The sequence below is a fragment of the Manis javanica genome, chromosome 8, assembly GCF_040802235.1.
Source record: "Manis javanica isolate MJ-LG chromosome 8, MJ_LKY, whole genome shotgun sequence".
In the NCBI taxonomy this organism is placed as follows: domain Eukaryota; kingdom Metazoa; phylum Chordata; class Mammalia; order Pholidota; family Manidae; genus Manis; species Manis javanica.
In genome coordinates this window covers 117,315,639-117,339,990 of record NC_133163.1, presented here as the reverse complement: position 1 = coordinate 117,339,990, position 24,352 = coordinate 117,315,639, and the positions used below count along the sequence as shown (strand labels likewise).

General features: G+C 42.1%; 1 protein-coding gene and 1 long non-coding RNA gene across 7 annotated transcripts in view; one reads left to right on the top strand and one right to left on the bottom strand.

Moving 5' to 3' along the window:
• Positions 1-9,913: 9,913 nt before the first annotated feature.
• Positions 9,914-22,741, bottom strand: LOC118970867 (uncharacterized). Of its 5 annotated transcripts, none has more exons than XR_012120760.1 (4): positions 22,591-22,741; positions 19,649-20,126; positions 11,989-12,065; positions 9,914-11,441 (listed from the first exon to the last, which is right to left on the bottom strand). It is a non-coding gene; the product is annotated as an uncharacterized lncRNA (long non-coding RNA). The 5 variants fall into 5 exon arrangements; XR_005059025.2 differs by having other exon boundaries at positions 12,963-20,126; positions 22,591-22,722; XR_012120759.1 differs by having other exon boundaries at positions 9,914-12,065.
• The window catches only part of ANP32A (acidic nuclear phosphoprotein 32 family member A), a 37,112-nt gene continuing 32,775 nt past the window's right edge, over positions 20,016-24,352 (top strand). For both annotated transcript variants that reach the window (XR_012120758.1, XM_017681199.3), the window contains exon 1: positions 20,016-20,202. Coding sequence is in view for 1 of the 2 variants with exons in the window: in XM_017681199.3 (XP_017536688.1) it covers positions 20,149-20,202 (54 nt within the window). In the remaining variant the exon portion in view is untranslated. The remainder of the gene's footprint in view (positions 20,203-24,352) is intronic.

The window sequence follows — 24,352 nt, the reverse complement described above, 5'->3', positions numbered from 1 at the left end:
CTACTTTTATACCTTTGTGTTCTGAAAAATTGGTTGGTAGAATTTCAATATTTTGGATTTTGCTGAGGCTCTTTTTGTGGGCTAGTATGTGGTCTATTCTGGAGAATGTTCCATGTGCACTTGAGAAGAATGTATATCCTGTTGCTTTTGGATGTAGAGTTCTATAGATGTCTATTAGGTCCATCTGCTCTACTGTGTTGTTCAGTGCTTCCATGTCCTTACTTATTTTCTGCCTGGTGGATCTATCCTTTGGGGGTGAGTGGTGTGTTGAAGTCTCCTAAAATGAATGCATTGCAGTCTATTACCCCCTTTAGTTCTGTTAGTATTTGTTTCACATATGCTGGTGCTCCTGTGTTGGGTGCATATATATTTAGAATGGTTATATCCTCTTGTTGGACTGATCCCTTTATCATTATGTAGTGTCCTTCTTTATCTCCTGTTACTGTCTTTGTTTTGAAGTCTATTTTGTCTGATATTAGTACTGCAACCCCTGCTTTCTTCTCACTGTTGTTTGCCTGAAGTATGTTTTTCCATCCCTTGACTTTCAGTCTGTACATGTCTTTGGGTTTGAGGTGAGTTTCTTTTAAGCAGCATATAGATGGGTATTGCTTTTTTATCCAGTCTATTACTCTGTGTCTTTTGATTGGTGCAGTCAGCCCATTTACATTTAGGGTGACTATGAAAAGATATGTACTTATTGCCATTGCAGGCTTTAAATTCGTGGTTACCAAAGGTTCTAGGTTAGCCTCTTTAGTATCTTATTGCCTAACTTAGCTCACTTATTGAGCTGTTATATACACTGTCTGGAGATACTTTTCTTCTCTCCCTTCTTATTCCTCCTCCTCCTTTCTTCATGTTGGGTGTTTTGTTCTGTGCTCTTTTTAGGAGTGCTCTCATCTAGAGCAGTCCCTGTAAGATGCCCTGTAGAAGTGGTTTGTGGGAAGCAAATTCCCTCAGCTTTTGCTTGTCTGGGAATTGTTTAATCCCGCCATCATATTTAAATGATAGTCATGCTGGATACAGTATCCTTGGTTCAAGGCCCTTCTGTTTCATTGCATTAAATATATCATGCCATTCTCTTCTGGCCTGTAGGGTTTCTGTCGAGAAGTCTGATGTTAGCCTGATGGGTTTTCCTTTATAGGTGACCTTTTTCTCTCTAGCTGCCTTTTAAACTCTTTCCTTGTCCTTGATCTTTGCCATTTTAATTATTATGTGTCTTGGTGTTGTCCTCCTTGGATCCTTTCTATTGGGGGTTCTGTGTATTTCCGTGGTCTGTTCGATTATTTCCTTCCCCAGTTTGGGGAAGTTTTCAGTAATTATTTCTTCAAAGACACTTTCTATCCCTTTTCCTCTCTCTTCTTCTGGTACCCCTATAATACGGATATTGTTCCTTTTGGATTGGTCACACGGTTCTCTTAATATTGTTTCATTCCTGGAGATCCTTTTATCTCTCTCTATGTCAGCTTCTGTGCGTTCCTGTTCTCTGGTTTCAATTCTATCAATGGCCTCTTGCATCTTATCCATTCTGCTTTTAAATCCTTCCAGAGTTTGTTTCATTTTTGTAATCTCCTTTCTGGTGTCTGTGATCCCCCTCCAGACTTCATCCCATTTCTCTTGCGTATTTCTCTGCATCTCTGTCAGCACGTTTATGATTTTTATTTTGAATTCTTTGTCAGGAAGACTGGTTAGGTCTGTCTCCTTCTCTGGTGTCTCTCTGATCTTGGTTTGCCTGTAATTTTGTCTTTTCATGGTGATAGGAGTAGTTCGCACAGCTGGGATGAGTCACGGCTGGACGAACTTCCGTTCTTGTTGGTTTGTGGCCTTCCTCTCCTGGGAGAATAGCTACCTCTAGTGGCTTGTGCTGGGTAGCTGTGCACAGCCAGGGCTTCTGCTTCCTGCCGGGCTGGTATGGAGTTTATCTCTGTTGTTGCTGTGGGTGTGGCCTGGCTCAGGCTGCTGCTCCAAAGTGGTGGAGTTGCGTTGGAGGGGGAGCAGCCAGGAGGCTAATTATCTCCATAAAGGGCCTCTGTGCTCTCTGCAGCCCAGGGGATTAGAGTGCCTAGAGATCCCCGGATTCCCTACCTCTGGACTAAGTGTCCCGCCCTGCCCCTTTAAGTCCCCACACACAAAAAAATGGCTGCTCGTTTTTCTTTATTCTCCGGCACCAGCCTCAGACACCCACTCACCAGTCTTGCTGCCCTGTTTCCCTAGTATTGGGGTCCCTATCTCTTTAAGACTTCCAAAAAGCGCTTGCCAAAACAAACAACAACAACAAAAAAAAAATGGCCGCTCGCTTTTCTTTTGTTCTCCAGCGCCGGCCTCTGATACCCGCTCACCATTCTTGCTGCCCTGTTTCCCTAGTATCCAGGACCCCACGCATGCACTGTGTCTGCGCTCTGGTGCAGACGGCTGGGGATGGGTGTTCAGCAGTCCTGGGCTCCCTCTCCCTCCCTGCTCCAACTCCTCTACTCCTGCCGGGAGCTGGGGGGAGGGATGCTCAGGACCCGCCGGACCGGGGTTTGTATCTTAACCCATTTGCAAGGTGCTGGGTTCTCGCAGGTGTGGATGTGGTCTGGATGTTGTCCTGTGTCCTCTGGTCTTTATTCTAGGAAGAGTTGTCCTTGTTTTATTTTCATAGATATATGTGGTTTTGGGAGGAGACTTCTGCTGCTCTACTCACGCAGCCATCTTGGCTCCACCCCCAAAAACTCAACTTTTTAAATTGAGATGTAATTTACAAAAGTAACATGCATAGATTATAAGTGTACAATTTGATGAGTTTTGGCAAATATATACACTCATATAACCACCACCCAAGCAAGATATAAAAAAAACATTTCTGTACCCAGAAAGTTCAGTCTCACCCCTTTCCATTCAATTCTCATTCCCCAGAGCAAGAGCTATTCTAATTTCAATCTCTATGGGTTTGATGTTTTGAACTTTATATAAATGGAATCATAAGTATGAAGTCATTGGTGTCTAACTTCTTTCACTGATTTTTTTTGAGATTCATCCATGTTGTTTTGTGTATTAATAGTTCCTATTTATTGCTGAATAGTAGTCCATTGTATGGATAAATAAAATTTATTTATCCATTCACTTACTGATGGGCATTTGGTTCTTTCCAGTTTAAGGCTGTGTCAAATAAATCTGCTAAGAACATTTTTGTACAGGCCCTTCTTTGGACATTTCTAGGAGTGGAATTACTGAGTTATAGGGTAGGTGTAACTTTAATGTTTGAGAAACTGACATACAATTTTCCAAAGTGGTCATACCATTTAACATTTCATTCACCAATAGTGTGTGACAGCTGCTCCACACCACCACTTGGTATTACATTGGTGTGCACATGAATAAAATTTTAAGTTTTTAAATTTTTAATACAATCACAAAAATTGCAAGTACAGTACAATGAACAGTTTTCCATCACCATTTTAGAATACATTGCCAACCTGATGCCCTATTTCCCCCTAATTCTTTAACGTGTATTTCATACAAACATGGACATTCTCCTACATAACCATCAAAATTTAGGAAGCTAGTATTGGTGCATTACAACCATCTAATCTTCGGACACTATTCAAGCTTTAACAACTATTTCAATAATGTTCTTCCTAAAAGGATTCAGTTCAAAAAGTGTATGTTGCTTTAGTCGTCAAATTTCTTTAATTTTCATGCAACTGGAACTGTTCTCAGGTTTTCTTTTTTAAACTTTTGAAGTTTCCAAGCCAATTAGATTGTAGAATGGTCCCAGATTATGGATTGTTTGATGTTTCTTCATAATTATATTCAGATTACACATCTTGTTGAAAAATGTTGACAAGATTATCATAGAAGGTACATAATGTTAGTTTGTCTCTTCAATGATGATACTCACTTTGATCATTTGAATAAGATGCTGTCTGCAAGGCTTCTCCACTATAAAGTTGCTCTTTTCTCACTGTAATTAATACTTTTGTGGGGAAGTACTCTGACATTAGGTAGTTATTCCATTTCTTCCCAGACTTTCTGTTTGCTCATTTATTAATTTATATTTGTATGAACTTGTGGTTTCCGATGTTCTTCAGTAATAATCTATTACTATCAGTATTTTGGTACTCAGATTATACCAGACTTGGCCTACATGCCCTCTTCTGTGTCCTTTTGATATGTCCCTACCATTCTTGGAACAATTTTTTACTTTCTGGCACAAGAACATCTAGAGTCGCCTTGAACTTTTCCTGCCCAGCCCTGGAATCAGCCATTTCTCTAAGAACCCTCACTTTCTTTTAATGGAGAATGGTATTCAGAAACCAAAACTTAGACACTAAGTGTGCTCATTGTTAATAGCATATCACTCCTCCCAGTGCCTCTCTCAGGAGAGAACTAGGGAATATGTGGATAGGCAAACACACACACACATATTTACATTTATGTCTATTTCCATACCTCTCTACATATATGAAAACCATGAATCTATAATCATTACCTCCAATTACAGTCCAGTTCACAGGGTTCACATTAGTTTTGCCCCTTTCAACAGTTGTAGCTTTTTTTCTGCCATTCATTATCCTTATTACATTACTAGGATATAATATTTCCTTATTACATCAGTATGCTGGAGGTATCCACTCTCCCATGTCCACGCCTTTTCCTCCCCAGTGTGGTCATCCTCCTTACTGTGCTTACTCTGACACTCCACTTAGAACAACTCTTCTACCAGGACACCTCCTCTCCTTGCTCAGATTCTGAAATCCTGCTTTGGGCCTCCTATCCAAGTGGATCATCTCCTTAGTCCACTTGGGCTCTGATTCTCCATGTGGGGCCACCCTTATTAGTCAGCTAAGGCTCAAACTCCCCAAGTTGGGCTGTTTCCTGCATGGACTCTGCTTTTCCAGTTCAGGCTCTGGTATTTAACACTGGGCTTCCCTCTGTATGAGCACCTGTCTCACTCTGCTTACCCTCTACTGTGCCGTGTTGGACTGTCCTCGACCATGGGTGCCCCTCACGCTGCTAGAGCTCTGATACACTGTTCTAACCCATATTGCCTGCCTTTCCCCCCAAATCTCCGTCATGTGGCACTTACCTTGCTTTCCTCTATGTAATGGCTTTAGGGCTGAATCATTTAAGAAGGGACGGGAACAGGGAAGGGGCAGAGGAAGGGGCATGGACCTATTGTCATTCCTTTAAATGTCAGTTATTCTCAAGGGTATGACATGGTATCTCATTACATTTTTAGCTTGCATATATGACGACTAATGATGTAGAGCTTCTTTTTTGTGTTTATTGTCCTTTATACATTTTTTTGTCAAGTATCTATTTGAGGTTTTTGCTCATTTATAAAGTTTTTCTTTGCCTTACTGATTTGTAGGCATTCTCCATATATTCTGTATCCAAGTCCTTTTTAAATGTGTGTATTGAGAATGCATTCAACCACTGTGTGGCTTGCCTATTTTTATTTTCTTAATGGTGAAATTTTTACTTTTTATTAAGTCCAATTTATGAGTCTTTAGATTTATGGCTAGCATTTTTTGTGTCCCATCTGAAATATCTGCCTACCCCAAATTCATGAAGATATTCTCCTGTGTTTTCTTCTAAAAACTTCAAAGGTTTAGATTTTATGTTTAGGTCTTTGATCCATTTCAAATTAATTTTCCTGTATGCTATGAGGCCAAGGCTATTTTTTTCCTTACAGATACGCAGTTTTGCCTTTTTGTTGAAAAGGATCTTCATTTCCCAGTGAATGACCTTGGATCTTTTGTCAGAAATCAGGTATCATATATATGTGGATTTATTTCTGTACTCTGCCCTGTTCCACTGCTTTGTACTCTATCAATACACCAATGGCCAATCATTGTACTTGATTACTGCATTATAATCAGTTGGTATAAGTCCTCCAAGTACTTTTGTTCTTCAAGATTGTTTTACTAGGTTCTTTGGGTGTCCAGATAATTTTTAGAATCAACTTGATTAGCTACAAAAATTGTTGCTTGGGATTTTGATTGTGATTGTGTGAATCTATAGGTAAAATTAGGGGAAATTGCCACCTTAATAATATCAAATTTTCTATTCTATGAACATTATATATCTCAATTCATTTAAGTCTTTGCTAAATTTTCTCAGGATTTGTAGTTTGCAGTATCAGTGCCTTGCAGTTCTTTTATCAAATTGATTCACAAATACTTGTTTTTTAATGCTATTTTAAGTGGTATTTTTAAAATTAATTTTGTCAATTGTTGGTAGCATATGTAAATACAGTTGATATTTGTATCATGCAGTGTTCTTAAATTTACTTTTCAGTTTTAGTATTTTTTCATAGATTTTTACAGTTTTCAATGTAAACAATCTAGTTGTTTGTAGTAAAGAGTTTTACTTCAAACTTTTAAAAACTGTATCTTTCTCTTGTCTCATCCCACTGGCTAGGACTTCTAATACAATATCAAACAAAAGTGGTGATAGTGAAGATCTTTGCCTTTTCCTGGTTTTAGGGCAATATCTTTCAGTATTTCACCACAATCATATAATGTTGGCTGTAGGATTTTCTTAAATACCTTTTATCAGGGTAAGGAAGTTCCATCCCAGTTTGAGTTTGTGAACTCATCCCACTTTTAATTATAAACTGATGCTCACTTTTATCAAATGCTTTTTCTGAATCTACTGAATGTTATAGGTTTTCACCATTACTTGATTGTGGCAAATTTCATTGATTTTTCTAATGATAAACTGCCTTTGCAATCCTGGAATAGATGACTCTTGCTAAATTTTGTTTAGAATTATTGTACACATGTTCATGAAAGATACTGGTCTGTAATTTTCCTTTTTTTTATATCCTTGTCAAGTTTTATATTCAGGTTATATTGATCTCATAAATGCTTTGGGAAAGATTCTCTTATTCTCTATTTGTTGAGAGAATTTGTGTAAAATTAGTATCTTTTCTTCATTTTACATGATAGAATTCCATCTGTGCTTGAACTTATTTTGTGGAAAGGTTTATTAGAATTTCAATTTCCTTAATTGATGTAGGACCATTCAGGTTTATTTCTTCTTGATTATATTTTGGTAAGTTGTATAATTCAAGGAATTTATCCAGTAATCTAAATACCCATATTCATGAGCATAAAGTTATTAATAATATCTCATTCTTGACATTGGTATTTTGTTTTCTGTTTTCTTATTCAATCATTGTCTTGCTAGGGTATTTTTCAATTTTATTAATTTCAAATAATTTCATAAAATGTACCCTATTATACATATGTATTCTATTTTACTGATTTCTGATCATATTTTTATTATTTCCTTTTTTCTGTTTGCTTTGGACTTTCTTTGAAGTTCTTTTTCTAACTTCATGCTTTGGGAACTTGGATTATTTATTTATAACCATTCTTCTTTGCTAATATATATACTTTTAGATCTATACATTTATTGTTAGATATTACTTTAGCTGTGTTTCACAAGTTTTGATAGGTTTCATTTTCCTTATAATCCAGAATATTTTACAATTTATAATTCCAGAATTATGCAGTTCTGTAAAATTATAGAATTCTAGGTTGGCAGGCTTAGTTTAGTTTTGTTTTCTTTTCAGCAGTTTTGAAGATGCTATTCCATCTTCTTTCAGGTTCATAGATTTTTGTTAAGGTATCAACTATTATCTTTATTGTTGTTTCCCCAGGAGATACTGTATCTTTTTTTCTGGCTGCTTTAAAAATGTTCTTTTTTGCTTAAGTTTTCAGGAGTTAGACTAGTGTGCTTAGATGTGGTTTTCTTTTATTATCCTGCTTGCTGCTTGTGAAACTTTTTGAACCTGTGAGTTTTAGCATTCATTAGATTAAAACTTTCCTCAGTCATTATTTTTTCAATATTGCTTATGTCCTGTCTCTCCTCTTCTTCTTCTTAGACTCCAATTACGTGTATGTTAGGCCTTTTGCCTGGCCCACACTGCTTTCATACTTTGTTCTTTTTCATTATTTTTTTCCTTCTGTGTTCAGTTTAAATATTTTATTTGACTCCTCGAACCTTCACTGGTGCTATAACGAAATAGTTCCTAATTTCAAATATTTCGATTTGCATTTCTAAAATGCCCATTTGATTCCTGTTCATAAATTTTCATCCACTTTGTCCATCTTTTCTCTAATTCCTTAAGATACTAATTTTAGTTACTTTGAAACTTTTGTCTAACTCTAATATCTGATTCATCTGAGTCTTACTATTTTATCTGATGATTTGGTTGGGTTTTTTTCTTTTTTCTTTGCATGTCCAGTGGTTGTGTGTGTTGGTTAACATAGTGGTTGATACAGTGAAGAGGGTCTAGATTATATTGCCTTCCTCTGAGTTTTGAGTCTTGTTCTGGCATCAAGTGTCTATTTTAGTCCTTACTCCTACTGGTAACACTGCTAATTCATGGTCCTTAATCTTATGTAGCCTTTCTGGGGTCTTCATTAAATTCTAGGTATTTATGAAGGTTTATACATTTTCCATTAGGCTGGGCCTAACCTCTCATGTCTTCCCATTATTTTGAAACCTCTGAAATCTCTGTTCAGCTCTCAGCCTTCCAGACTGTTCTCTGCTAGGTCTCCTGGAGTCTTGCCTTGCTCGTACACATCCTAACAGTGGGCCAACTACCTGAGGGAAGTTGCATGCAGTTTTGGAGGGTTCCTTCTGTGCAGCTCCCTCCTCTGAGGCACTTTGCCCTCCAAACACGGCTGTGCCAGCAGGCCTGAACTCTGGTCTGTTTCCTCTGCCCAGAGACCCTGCTGCTTTCCGCCTGGGCTCATATCCACATGCTGGGATGAATGTGAGACAGACCTAATGTGCTTTCCTTTGTTGAAAGGCAATATTCTGCTTTGGTTGCTGTCCAGTGCCTGCAATTAGTATTTTACACAATTTGTGTAGCTTTTATTGTTGTTCACAGCAGTAAGGGGAGCCAAGTTCAGTTACTCATTACTAAAGGTACTCAGTCATAACTGGAGCTGAAGTCAAGAGGTTCATTTTCTTAAATTTTGTTATCATTAATCTACAATTACATGAAGAACATTGTTTACTAGGGTCCCCCCTCCACCAAGTTCCCCCCACAAATCCCATTACAGGCACTGTCCATCAGTGTAGTAAGATGCTGTAGAATCACTACTTGTCTTCTCTGTGTTGCACAGCCCTCCCCATGGCCCCCCTACACATTATACATGCTGATTGTAATGCTCCCTTTCTTTTTCCCCCTTATCCCTCCCTTCCCACCCATCCTCCCCAGTCCCTTTCCCTTTGGTAACTGTTAGTCCATTCTTGGGTTCTGTGATTCTGCTGCTGTTTTGTTCCTTCAGTTTTTCTTTGTTCTTATACTCCACAGATGAGTGAAATTATTTGGTATTTGTCTTTCTCTGCTTGGCTTATTTCACTGAGCATAATAATACCCTCTAGCTCCATCCATGTTGTTGCAAATGGTAGGATTTGTTTTCTTCTTATGGCTGAATAATATTCCATTGTGTATATGTACCACATCTTCTTTATCCATTCATCTACTGATGGACACTTAGGTTGCTTGCATTTCTTGGCTATTGTAAATAGTGCTGCAATAAACATAGGGGTGCATATGTCTTTTTCAAACTGGGCTGCTGCATTTGTAGGGTAAATTCCTAAAAGTGGAATTCCTGGGTCAAATGGTTTTTCTATTTTGAGCTTTTTGAGGAACCTCCATACTGCTTTCCATAATGGTTGAACTAATTTCCATTCCCAAGAGATTCATTTTTTAAAAGGAATGGATTTAAGGAATCATTATGTTTTTCTTCTCCCTAGCTATACTAAGGCTAAACATAAAGAGCCTGTTACCAAGAGCTCCCACTCAAATTTGAAGTCCAAATCAAAAGTCTTATATTTGTATAGAGTTCTGTCCTTTATTTTCACATCTTCCATAAAAAAATAGCGTAATAAAATATACTCATCCTAATCTTTTCTAAATTTTCTATTCACATAATTGGAGTAATACAAAAACATTTACATATCGATTTTCATGTTTATAGACCATTACAGACAAAAAGTTAAGATTTCTTAAGTCAAAAGATAGAACATGGATGTACAAGTGCTCAGATTTCTCCCAATTGTTAAATAAAACTAAAATAGATGAGCTTTGTCATCTCATTCCTTAAAAATTTTTTTTAATGTTTTTACTAGATTTATTAAAATATAGTTTACATAGAACATTGTATTCATTTCAGGTGTACAACATGATTTGATGTATGTGTAGCCTGCAAAATGGTTACCACAGTAAGTTAACATCCATCCCCACAATATGTTAACATCCATTACCACAAATAGTTGACTTTTTTGTGTGTGATGAGAACTTTCAAGATCTACAATCTTAGGAACTTCCAAATATATGATACAGTATCATTCACTTTAGTCACCATGCTGTACATTACATCTCCAGGACATACTTATAATGAGTTTGTACCTTTTGACCACCTTCACCCATTTTTGTCCCCCACCCACCCCTGGCAACCACCAATCTATTCTCTGTACCTGGTTTGTTTTTTTAAGATTCTGCATGTGAGATCTTACAGTATTTGTGTTTCTCTGACTTATTTCACTTAGCCCTCAAGGTTCACCATTGTTGTTGCTAATGGTACAATTTCCTTCCATTTAATGGCTATTTTATGGCTCACATTTTCTTTATGCATTCACCCATTGATGAATACTTAGGTTATTTCATATCTTGGCTATTGTATAATGCTGCAGTGAACATGGTAGGGTGGGGGGTACACATATCTTTTCAAGATACTAATTTTGTTTTCTTCAGATGTATACCCAGAAGTGGAGTTGCTGAATCATATAGTAGTTCCATTTTCAATTTTTTGAGGAAAACGCCATACCATTTTTCCATAGTGGCTGCACCAAAGTACATTCCCATCAATAGTGCACAAGGGTTCCCTTTTCTCCACATCCTCACCAGCACTTGTTATCTCTTGTCTTTTTGGTAATAGCCATTCTTACAGGTGTGAGGTGATATCTCATTGTGGTTTTGAGTGACATTTTCCTGAAGATTAGTGATGTTGAGCATTTTTTTCATGTACCTGTTGGCCATTTATGTATCTTCTTTCGAAAAATGTCTGTTCAGTTCCACTGCCCATTTTTAAATTGGATTGTTTGGTTTTTTGTTATAGAGTTGTATGAGTTCTTTATATTTTTTATATCATCCCCTTACCAGATACATGATTGTCAAATATTTTCTCCTGTTCTGTAGGTTGCCTTTCCATTTTGTTGATGGTTTCCTTTGCTGTGCAGACGCAGCTTTCTAGTTTTGTGTAGTCCCACCTGTTTATTTTTGCTTTTGTTGCCTTTGCTTTTGGTGTGAAATCCAAAATACCATTGCCAAGATCAATGTCAATGAGTTTACCATTTTCTTCTGGGAGTTCTGTGGTTTTAGGTCTTTGAACTTTATCATCTCATTCCTTCTTGCATTTTGATGAATTCAAAACCTAAAGCAATAAATATTGTGTACCTTCACTGAAAATTGCATAGACTCAAAATTAGAGTTAGTGAGCTCTGTAAGCCCCATCTCTCCTACAAATTGCCTTTTAAACAATTCAATCTCTGGGTAGGAGCCTAAAATAAAGGACAAAACAACTCCTGGGTACAAGACTAAAATATAGTAGAAAAGCTTCTGAATTATGGTCATAGGAACAAAAATTTTTGTTTCCCTCATGTTGGATAGAATAAAGAAGTTATTTAACAATCCTGTCCCCAATACCTTATTGTTGTTTACTTGATGTTGAAGATTAAAGTTATTTAAATGTTTGAAAGGAACTTTTTAAAGTAGGGTGTCTATTATGTTTAAATCATTTATTTATCATTAAATATATCTTGAATATTTAATGTTCACATAATGCAGGGGTGACACACGTCAACTCCTATTCTTATCTTCAAGGATTTATTGTAGGAGGGGTAAATAGAGTACATGGCAGTAAGTGGCCCTTTGGTACCCTTTATAATGTTATGAAAGTTCAAGGAGAAGAACAATCTTACTTGTTTGGGTGCAACATAAAAGGTTTCATGAAGGCAGTGGTATCAAAGTTGGTGTTAAACTCTGCGTAGGATTTTGACTGGTGGGGAAAAAAGGAAAGGGTATATAAGCTGAGAGAATCATATAGTCAAAGATAGAAATGATGGGAATAGCAGAAGGTCTGATTTGTCTGGAAATGAGAGATATCAATGGGAAGGTAGTAGGGAGTCACCTTTTTTGGGAGTTTAAGTACCAGATTGGGAGTGTAGGCCACTGGGAACCAGAGGCTGTTGTTGATAAGAGAAGCACTACGACTAGAGCTCAGACACATTCATCTGATATCAGGACCTCAGAGCCACTGCTGGTCTAGAGGTTTCCAATTCCTTGAGTAGAAATCTCGGACAATGTAAAATTAATAATGTAGGGAAGACTCAACTTCAGGATATAGGAAAGTCCTTTACATTAAATAAATTTAGTTTTATGTAGACTCTCTACATTGTTCATTGCAGCATTATTTACAGTAACAAAAACATGGAAAAGATGAATGGATATGAAAAATGTGATACACACACACACAAACACGTATGTGTGTATTAGCCATAAAGTTTTTATCTGGCAAAATTAAAAGTTGGCAATCCTATGTTGGTCCTTAAAACACTCTTTTGGGAAACATTGGTGAAAAAAAGCCAGAAGCCTGGGAACAACGGGCACAGAGTCAATTTAGACATGATGGAGACTGGAGCTGATTCAAGGCTAAGAAGTGAGATTTTAGTTTGGGAAATGTTCTGTGGATAGTCTTGTAGGAGAGCTGTTTGGAAATGTCCCATGAGCGACTGAAATGTCAGTCTGAAGCTCAGGAGGGAGGCTCATTTATTAACAAGACAACAGATATTTATTTTACACTTACTATGAGCCAAGCACTAAACTGGGGGAAAGATATATTTGTGTGTCAGTTATATAGACTCTCTTACAATAATCTTCTTCATTAAGTACTTACTTAATATAATCCTTTTATCTCTGTTTTACGGTATTCCTAAGAACCTGTAATTCAAACATATATTGCAAATACAATAATAAATATTCAAAATATACAAGTCACCTACAAAATCATAAAGGAATGGAAAACTAAGACTGAAAAAAAAAACCCTTAATGTGTATTAGTTAGCATAGGTCACAGTATAAACAGACTCAAACATGTAATGGTACAGCAGAGAAAAAGTTTCTATCTTGGTCACAGGTCATCTCGAGGAGCAAGTAAATCGGTTTGGTAGAATGGCCCCCCTCGGAGACCCAGGCTGAGGGAGGTTCCACCCTCATGGACAAAACATGGCTTTGAAGGTCACTCTGTCAACTCCATCTCAGCATGCAATGATTTCAGGCCTCAAAGTGGTAAACATCACTTCTCACACTCCACTGACTAGAGTTCAGTCACATGGCCCAATATAACCAGGAAGGGCCACGGGGAAGCATAGGCAAGCTTTGCGTCCCGGAAGAAGACATAAATTTTTGTTGAACAATTAGCAGTCTGCCACAATTTGCATTAAATCTTATGAGTAAAAGTTAAAATTTAATAAATAAATCAGTTGGGTCGTGAATTGCATTTTGTGTATCAATGAACAGATATTTAGCCCTGCATCTCTGGAGAGAAGTTATTGCCATTATGGGAACTTCTGTTCATGTTAACAGTTAAACCATATTTTAATAGTTTTTAAGCAAGAAAACAGTTGAATTCCTGTAACATTGTTCAGAGTCCTTGCAAGGATAGCATTTGCTTTTTCTAGCTGAAAAGCAGTCTAAGCTGTGATCTGAAATGATGGGGAGCAAGAGGAAAGAGAACAGTATCCCAGGATTAACATGTTCTCTATAAGCAGGTCCTTTATGACCTTTTGTTCCCTGGAACATGGGCCTCTTTGACGTGTCTGTGGTTTTTGCATTTCTTTCGCTGTCAGCATTTTTTCTTCAAACTTGTCCTTAAAGTGACTGCATCCTTTAATGAACCCTTACTTAGCCTCTGACCGATTGCCTACTCCCAATAAATTTTTACAAAAAATCTCATACCCTTCAGCTTAGTTCTGCACTTGGAGTCTGAACATGTGCTCAGAGTAGCAGACAGAAACCCATCAGCAACAATACTTAAATATATAAAGATCTCCTATTACTTCATATTCAGAGAAATGTGCATTTATTCATGAAATATAACATGTAGATTATCCCTATCTTTAGTGTATCCCTTATGACTGCTCTGCTTTAAGTATTCATTGATACCAACAAAAATAAATTATTTCTTTTGGCCAGAACTTAGAAAAGGAAGCATGTAAAAGGAAGAAGACACTAGCTCTATCTTAGGTTGATCCTAAAGTAGGTGATGCAGCCTTAACAGTTTTTTTGGGCTACTATAACAAAATACAAGATTGGATGGTTTACAAATTTAAAAAATTATTCATTTTTCAGTTCTGGAGACTGGAAGTCTGAGATCAGGTGCCAGCATGGTCAGTGAAGGCCCCTTTCTGGCTGCAGACTTCTTGCTATGTCCTCACATGGTGGAAGCGCTGGGAACACTTAATAAGGGCACTAATCTCAATCCTGAGAGCTCCACCCTCATGACCTAGTCACCTCTTAATAGCATCACCTTGGGGATTAGGATTTCAGTATGTGAATTTTGAGGGTAGGAACACGAACGTTCAGACCACAAGTCCCTTCCTGGTAAGTAGTAGGGAGCCAGAGAGGATCTAAGACGGATAATTTGGATGATTAGGAAACCTTCACATTACTGTTTAATCAGAACACTTCAGTGGATTTTGCTTTTGGTGACCTAGCATCAGAATACTTTTAGGGGGCAGATCCTAAAATAGATAGGAGGCAGGGTCACACATCTCACTGGAGCCGCTAAAGGGGGCAGATAATCTTTTTTCCTGACAGCTGGGGCATCTGCAAATGTTTCTGCCAAGAGCATTTGAACCTTGAGGGAGTGATGCGAAAATGGAAGTGCCTGAGATCATTTGTGGCAAGGGGGTGGTGCAGAGTCCACAGCTTAGACATGGCCCTCGAGTTGTGGGGTCCTCGCAGGCTGTGCCTGCAGCACCATCTTGGCCACTTTAGATTGGGCAGCCTCCCGTTCCCTGCTCTTTTCTGGGATTTGTTCTTTGGTTCTATAGTAGCCTGATGAGAAATTTTCTGCTGCATCGATCAGGGAGTTTCTTTTGTCTTCAACCAAGAATCCCAACTGGCACAAACATCCCCAAATCTGCTATACCTGTATTTTTCCATTAAATGTAATTTTTTTCTTATTGCAAAGTCATTTATCAACTGAAAAACTTAGAAAATGCAGACAAACCGAAAAACACTGTAACTCCATCACCCATAGAGAACCTTTGTAAAAAATTTTAAACATTTTCTGATGCATACCCTCCCTGACTTTTTTCCTGGGCATATGAATATACTGTTTTTTTTCATTAAGGTATTATAAAAAGTGCTATCACACTATGACCAGCTTGCTTATTTGCTTGTTATTCTGCCTCTTATATAGCAGAGCTTCTCCACATGAACGTGAATGCAGACATAATGAGTTGGGCCAGCTTGGTAAAAAATATTTGTCACACTTTATCAAATTGCCTTTGAGTAAATATATGTAGAAGTGGTATAATTTTCATACACAGGAAGTCATATAAAATGATTTCAGGTAAATTCTTGGAACAGAAAAACAATCCATAGTAAAGCACATGTTCCTCTACTTGGTTAGGTCTTTAAACACCAAACTTGGCTATCTTGCTTGATCATGTGATAATGAAGGCATACTTTTTATATTTAAGTTGCTGGCATTCAGAATTTTAAAAAAAGTTTTAAGTATAGGTATACTCTCCGGGAAACCTAGTATTTCAAGTAGAAATACATTTAAAAATGACTGACTTCTCAGAATGCATTCAATTGACCTCTAATTAAAAAGAGAGTTGTATATGTATTTTAAAAGGTAATTACTTATAGGTACAAATAAAAACTGCCATTAGATAATCTGAGTACAATTTTACTGTATATGCTTAAAATTATAAATAGGTGCAAATATATTAAACATCTTTATAAAGTCTTTTCTACCTCTTGTGTCTTAATAGATGTTAGTCCTCTTTTGTTCAGAGGTAACTTCTACCCCATATAGATGAAAACAAATTAGTAGATTCTAAATAAATTGCATTTGTTTTTTCAACCTAATTTCCTTTAGTCACATTTCTGTTCTATGACTCTTTATCCTGTTATCTGCCTTTATGGCAACTATTTTTTTTTCCTTTATAGCCATATTTTAATACTGAAAGTAAGAGCTTAAGAGCTCTGGTTTTCTTTCCGGTGAATGTTAAAAAAGCTCTCTTCTTGCTATCTCCAAATTATCTTTAATAAATATATTTCAGAAACTGATTCATGAAACTTCTAGTGATTTCCAAACAACTTTGTAATTTCTTTTCCTTTCAAAATAAACCATCTTTAAACTGCTTTTAAGAGTTTTTATTAGTTTTTATAATCACATGACTTTTTATGTAACAGTGCTTTTTCTCCACGACCAACCCATTGATAACTATTCAATAATTAAAAAAAATAAAACTAGCCAATGCTTTATTAAGCCAAAGAATTAAGAAGAGTTAACATTTTAGAACCTGGGCCTTAACATTCCTTTGCTTATTCAAATTAAAATGCAGCAGTCTTCCTATTTGTGACCATGGATTTCAAAAGAAGATTCTACATTTCTAAAGCTGTTTATACAGAGTATATGATTTAAGCTGAGGAACAAAATGTTGAACTGTGAATACTTTAGTTCAACTCATAAAAAGGATGCTAACCAAAGAGTCTCCATCTTTGAGACCAAACAAGATCAAAGGAACTAAAATGGCAGCAGAATCAATGTGGGTTATTTATATAACAGTACTTTCCAGCATGTATCAAGAGGCTAAGATACCCATTGCTCATACGTTTTAGAGAACAAGATAGGCTGCTCATTTGCTTGGAATAGTTCCTGAAGAAAAATATTCTAGAAGGCAGAAAGGTCTTTCCTTACCTGAAGACCATCTTTCTCCCTAGGGGCTCAAAGCTTTCAACGTATCTCATTTATTCTTCTCAGTGTGAATCAAATCCATTTCCAGAGGTTACAGACTCTCGGTCTTTCATAACCTAACTTCCATTGTAGAATCACTCTGCAATTAGGAACTCACCCTGTTCTCAATCCTTATAAAAATTTAGCCAAGATTCTTTGGTATAGGGCTTTTCTTACTGTATATCCTCTGCTATTCAGAGCCATTCAGAGCATTTATTTACTACTATAATATGCAATGAAATGTAATTTAAAAAGCCACTCTGTAAAGTAATATGAAGCTTTTTCATTTTTTAATGTTTGGTCAAGTAGCATGGAGCAAATGGCTCAGTTTAGCTGAGTTATATTCCTAATTCCTTTTGATAATGAAAATCATTAAAATTTTCTGAGAAGTAAACTATAAACAAATCTATTTGTAAAAGGGGAAATCTCTTCTCTCAAAGTATGTTGTAAAGATGGGAAATTAATTCAATTGGTTATATACACTTTCTGGATATTTCCACTTCTGTAAATGTCGACATCCAGTGAAGCCTTATTTCAATTTTCTAACAATAATATAAAAGCTGTTATCAAAATATGTAGAGGTAAATGCTTTTATAAATAACTGTTAAATTTAGTATTTTGACTTAGTGATCAAGCCATAATTTTTTTCAATTCTAATTTTAATTTGTTCCTGTACTCTACTTAAGGGGTGTTTGGGCTTCCAAGTCATCCTTTTCAGTCTTTGTAAGATAAAGTGAGTTAGGTTATTTGCTTCTGTTTAGCAGAGCTGGATGGGGAACATCTCTGCATTTCATTGGCTGGCTTTTAAAGGATTACTCCTCTGGAAACGCACTGTCCCAAATAACATTGCTAGCAGTGTGGACTTAACTGGTGTAAAATTTAAACTGACGATGAACATTTACCATCAAAAGAGGACAGAACTTCAGGACTCCTATGTTACATAGATTCTACACATCATATGACTGTGATGAACAGCTCTGTTTTGAAACAACCTTAAACCCTCTAACCAGAAATAAGAACTGACTGCCAAAGAGAAGTAACTTGAGGTCCCTGTATGTTTTATAAATGCAACCGGTACACTTTTAAAAAGAATAAATTCCAACTATAAAGACTTCCGTAAGATTAACAAAACTGAGGAAGACAAATGTGTCAACTAAGTCAACAAGCAAATACAATATTCTATACTGTTTATACCTAGATGAAATAAAACAATGACTTACCACTTCCATTTGCATTTCCCAGCTACTCGGAGTAAGCATTATCACTTTTCAAATTCCACTTACTATTTTATCTGAAAGAATTCACTGAGTAAAATGCTTAGCTGCAGGATTTTACATTTGCAATCTATCTGGTTACAATATTAAAGTTACTACATTTTCTTCCCCAGTATACAGTTTCTGTATGTGCCTTTTATTTACACTGTCACTCTATATTTCCTCCTAAACTTTATATGCTCAAGAATGAAACTGTATTGGTGTTATATAACAGTATTTCAAATTTGCAGTACATATACTGTTTTATCTCTCCCTTGAACCTATGTCCATGAAAAATAAACACAATGTACCCAAAAAGAAAAAATTACCTTGGAGTGTATGGGCAAGAGTACAGACGTGTAGAAACAAAAGCAGTGAAATATAGTTATGTGGAAGGGTAAAGATATATTTGTCTTGTTGACAACAATCCCCATGATTTATTAACAGTCATAAGCAACCGTTTAGTACACGAAGAGGTCCTAGGCCTGGCCACAATAAGGTGGTAACCCAGTGGGGATGAAGGCGTTAAAGTCTCTTACAACTAATGTGATTTGAAAAAAAGTCCCAAAGGCAGCAAACCGTAAAACCTGGAGAAAGTGTTCCAAATAGAGCCTCTTTGGCAACCCGGATTGAAGCAAATGACTCAGATGGACGATTAAAATAAACTGTGCGCCGTTTTCTTTCACTAGATTTATAAAGTCCATAAATCGTTTGGTCCAGAAAACCAGGAGTTACTAAAACTTTCCTTTTTCACTGTTAAACATTCAATGTATCAACAATAATTCTTAATCCATAGTCTTCATTTATTGAGTAAACAAGATCGTGGGTGGCTCTTGGTGATCGCTCCTGCTGAGCAGATCTCATATGACAGCAAACTGAAATGTACCTCCGTGAAGAGGGTCAAGACCACGAGGTAAGTCATCCCAAAGGTGGGCGCATCTTGCTTTCATGTACTTATTTATTGGAGCGGCGGCGATGGCCGCGGCAGTACTAGAACAAGGCTTGAGGCAAAAGGGCGCGCGGGTTGTGAGCCGCAGCCCCGGTGGGGAAGAGGGGGGGCCGCGGAGGAGGTGGGGGGTATGGGGGGGTAGCAAACACGCTCTACCAACTCTGCCCCCGACCCAGAAAATGACCCTCTCCTCCCCCCCACTGCACCCTTGACCCTCCCCCTTTCCAAGCCTTTCATCCGCCCGCTCACCCAGCACACCGCGGACACCAAACCGCGCACCGCCCACCTCTTCCTATGACCCCACCGCACGGCGCTGGGAGGCCCGGGGCGGCCCCGCGAAGCCCTCGGCCCGGCGAGGACCGGACCCCGACCCCTCCCGCTGCGCCCCTCCCCCTGGTAAAACGCACCTGCAGCCCCGCCCCCGGACAAACGCTGAGGCAGCGGCGGGCTGGCGAGGCCGGGTGGCTCGGCCCTCGAGGCACAGTCACCTTCCCTTCCCCCGCCATTCTGCCCACCCCCCTCGCTCAGCCACCGAGCAGCCGCCGCGCTCCTCTGCCGCCCCGAAATCTAAAGGGGTCCGTCTCAGGCACCACAACCAAATGGCTGAGCCTCCCTGGCCGGCTGCGCAGCCTTCCCATTGGTCCCTCGCCCCCCCCGCCGCTGCCACCATTGGCTGTTGCCCGGAGGCCCTCGGCAACGATTGGTTCAAGCTGCTGCCGTTCATCCGCCGGGCCGTAGATCCCGCCTCCACGGTGATCAGGTTAGTGTGCGCCGCGGGTGCTGGGGGCTCGAGAACCGAGCGGAGCTGGTTGAGCCTTCAAAGTCCTAAAACGCGCGGCCGTGGGTTCGGGGTTTATTGATTGAATTCCGCCGGCGCGGGAGCCTCTGCAGAGAAAGAGCGCAAGAGATGGACATGGACAAACGGATTCATTTGGAACTGCGGAACAGGACGCCCTCTGATGTGAGCATTTGCCAAAAATATCTCTGTCGGTCCATTCTCCTACTTTGTGTGTGTGTGTGTGTGTCTGTGCGTTGCGGGGAGACACTTTTTTTTTTAGGGGGGGACGCCCGGGAGGTGTGGGTTTGGGGATCGGACTGCAAATGAATTGCAAGGTTGGGGGCTTGTAATGCCATCCGAGCATGTTCCTGCTGCTGCCGCCGCTGCCCTTGGTGTATGACTACCTGTGCGTGTGCTCCCGCGTGTGCGAATGTGGGTGCGAGAGTGTGCGTGCGAGTGTGCACCCATCGGGGGCCAGCGGGCGCACGCGTTTGGGTCAGAGAGAATGAGGCAAAATAACCCTCTGAGCTCGCTGCTCCCGTGACTCTGTCTGGGGGAAAGATTAACGAGGAAGGAGGAGGAGAGGGGCTGCCTCCTAGATTTAACAACAAAAAGGGGGGGTTATATTTTATAAATGAATGCCCCCCCGCCCCTCCCCCCTCCCTTTCTCTCTCGCTTGCTCGCTCGCTCTCTTCGCTCGCACACACACAATAAGTTTTGGGCTTCGCGAGTCCGGTTTAGTTTCTGATAAACGTGGGCCGAGGCCCCCGGGGAGAGCGCGTGGGGAGGGGGCTGCAGCGGAGTTGGGAATGGCTCGAGTTTAAAGTGCGTCTTCATTTCTTTGCAGTGATGAGGCGAGAGACGGGGGAGCCATATTTGTAACTTTGTAGTGTTCGTGAACGCGCCCTTTCTCTCCCTCCCTCCCTTTCTCTGCCTCCCTTCCTCTCCTCTTTCTCCCTCACTCTTTTCACCCCACCTTCGGGCCAGATGCTGATGTTTCTTCCTTCCCTTCCGAAGGGAGGATAAATTGGGAGGGGGGAGGGAATCTCGAACGTGCCAAGGCACGGATAATCCCCGCGCCTCACCTCAAGCGATCGCTATTGCAAGTTACCCGAAGGCTGTGTCCCGGTCCCCTCTCGCCCCTGCGCCTTCCGGCCTCCCTAAGATGCCAGCCTGTGACTGCTGGCGCCTCCGGCGCCGACCCCCCGACCCGTCCTTCTCTAGGGTGGGTTCCTCGGCAGCCATTCGTCGCCTGGTTAATAAATGGGCATGGGAAACTTTGTCAGGACGCAAGCTGCCCAGAGCTGGTGCCCGTGGTGGGTATTGGCGCGGTCCAGATTTCTGCGGGCAGAGCAAACGCAGCTCCTGGCCGGGAGTTTGCCTTCGGTCGCCGCTATTGAGTGGGCAGCGGCGGGAGTACCCCCGGAGGAAACTTACACGGATGCGAACTGGGAAGCTCGGGCGAAAGCCAGCCCCCAAAGCGGGGGAAGGTGAGGGTGGGATACTCGAACGCTCCGGTTCGTTTCTGTCTCCCTCTCGCCTTCAAACAGTGTTTTATGTGAGTTGGCGGCTCAGCGGAGGAGACCCCGTGTCTGGGGCGGAGACGCTGGCCGACTCTCCGGTGGCCCCTCTGGGGGACCAGGCGAGCGCTGGCCGGAGGACCCCCCTACCCAGCCGCGGTGGTGAGGGTTCCAGAGTTGGGAGTTTGGATAGCACTGCGCGCTGAACTGTCGCCCCTCCAGCCCGTTAAAACCCGAATCCCTGGCGCAGGGAGGCCTTGCTTCCTCTTTTCTCTAGTTCCTCCCCCAAACCTGAGTGAGACTTTTGAAAACAAGATCCTTTTTGTGCCACCTCCCCCCCCCCATCATAACGCAGCTGGACTGTAGACGTGCAGTGCCTTATGGCGCGCAGGGCGGGGAGTGGGGCGGCGAGGGGAGGGGGTTGCTGCCGGAGAAGGCAAGAGTTTCCGCTAACAATTTGCCAGCGGTTTGTCTTTCTCCGGGCGGTTTCATCCCAGCTGGGACCCCGAGCCGGTGGATTTGGGGGCTGGGTGTGGTGGGAGGGAGGGGGCCGGAGCCGCGGTCTTCCCGCGTCCTCTCCGGAAGCCCCCGTGGCGAGGGGGAAGGGCGCCCAGTTAGCGGGCTGGGGTCTCGGCGGGTGAGCGTGGAGGCGCGGTCCACCCGGCCAGCCCCATCCACACTGCGGGCCAACTGGGAGTGCGATCGAAAGCGGGTCGAACCGGCTCTTTAAACTTCCCCGAGTGTGTGCTGGGGGAGGGGAGCGCGCCGCGCCGAACTGGGAGCGATTTCTCACGCTTCGCCCCCTCGCCTCCGAGTCTCCCTGCCCACGCGCCTGCCCCCTGCCTTGAGGCGGGGTGGGGCGCGGGTGGGGATGGAGGGGGCACTTTCTGCACCTTTGGGGCGGTGGGGGGGGGAAAGCTAGCTAATGAGGGACAAAAGGGGTTGGGGGAGGAGAACTATTTTTTTAAGACGTTCTTAAGACAAACAGCTCCCGGAGATCGCCCCCTGCGCCCCTCCCCGCCGCGCTTCCCCGGGGCCCCCACACACCCACCTTCGGAGCCTCTCCCAACTCCGATCCGGGGGTTGGTGGCCACGCCGCGACGCCGAAATAGGACGAGCAGCCATGTTTCCCGGGTCTCTCGCGGCCCGCCCCGCCCCTCCCCCACGGCGCGGCGGGCGCCGAGCGCGGGGCTCCGAGTGCGGGCGCCGGGCTCCATGCGACGCGGGGCGCTGGCCGGCCGGCCGGCGCCGGAGAGGCCCGGCTTCGTACGCGCGGGCCAGGGTGCGGGCGCGCCCGGCTGGCCCCCGGGCGGGCCTTTTGGCTCCTCGAGCCGGTTTGGAACTCGAGGTGTTTTATTTATTATGATTATTTTCTTAACGGCCAGGCCCACCCGAGGCCGAGCCCGAAGGGCGCCGAGATGTTATTGGGGGGCAGAGGCGGCCTCCAGGGGCCTGCTAGCCTGTGGCACGACTGCCAGGCGCCGGGCTGCCATTTTGTCACCGTGGCTGTTGTCGCTGGGGGGGTGGGGTGGAAGCGGAGCTTTGCGCCATTGCCCCGACGGTCCCGGACGTGGGGGCAGCAGGAGGAGCCGGCCCCGGGGACCCCCAGTTGTGCCCTGAGCCTCGGTGATGTCCCCTCCCCGCGTCAACGGCCTCAGCCTTTGCTGGAGCGTCGCGGCGGTCGTTGCACTGGGAGGGTGACGATCTTCCCTGCAAGGGCGCCCCCCAACCCCCCATCGCGCTCCATACCTCCCCCGCCCCTCTTCCCTCCAGTGTTCGCCCTTCCTCCTGCAGGCGTTTGAGACGTAGTTAAATGTGGCCCTAAAGACGTACCGGTCGCCCTGGTGTTTGCCCTTTTGGCGGAACTGCTGGGAAGGTGGGGGGAGAAACTAAACACGAGGTTTCTTTTTTGGGAGGGGGGGACGCGCATGCGATTCTAGCGGCCCTGACTGAAGCCAAGGACAGCAGCCGCTTACCCGGGAGGGACGAGTGTCCAGGCGCTGGGGAAACGCCCTCCGGGGCTGGGCTCTCCGGGAAGGTAGGTCTCTGTCCCTGCTTCTGGTGGGTGTTGCAGCGCCCTGCCGGCTGCCAGGGGAGCGCCCCTCGATCTTCCTGTGCCCCTCCCCTTTTTATTTTAGCCTAGGGAAAGGCAACTACAGTAGTAAATGGAACACTGAAGCCAGAAAGAGGAGGGAATAAGGTTTGCTGTTTAAAAAAGTAAATGAGGTCTTTCTGTCGACCACCTTTCTCTTTTTTCTGGCTGTTGACTGCCCAGCCAGACAAGGCGTCGCGTCGTTGACATCTCTGGGACTTTTTAAAAGCCGGTATCAATGCGGTTAAGCACGTCTCTGATTGTACTCTGGTGTTTGCATGGAGGCTAGTTTCATGGCAGTGCCAGCGAATACTGCCCAGGAAGCCAGTTTTAACTTTGACCTTTGGAATATATCGCATGATGTTTTCTATTTTCTAGACTGCCTGCCTAATGGGGTTCAGGTAGCCTTATATTAACTCCAGTTTATGCAAGCCAACCTGGGATGTCCAGGCAGAATACTGAGCGGGACCTTGGTATGATCATGGTCAATTGCGTTTTGTTACTGGGTTGGTACTGATGGTAGTTTTGAGTCTGGGGGCTCCAAAGTGAAGCTGGGTTCCGGAGCCACACAGGCCTCAGTTTGATTTCCGTCTACCACAAGAGGTAAGATAAGTTAACCGTCCGGTCTGTAATCTTGCGCAGGTTAACTTAACCTGTATGTTGGAACCTTGGTTTCCTTACCTGAAAAAGGGTAATAATAATTGCGTGTCAAGTGTAAGTG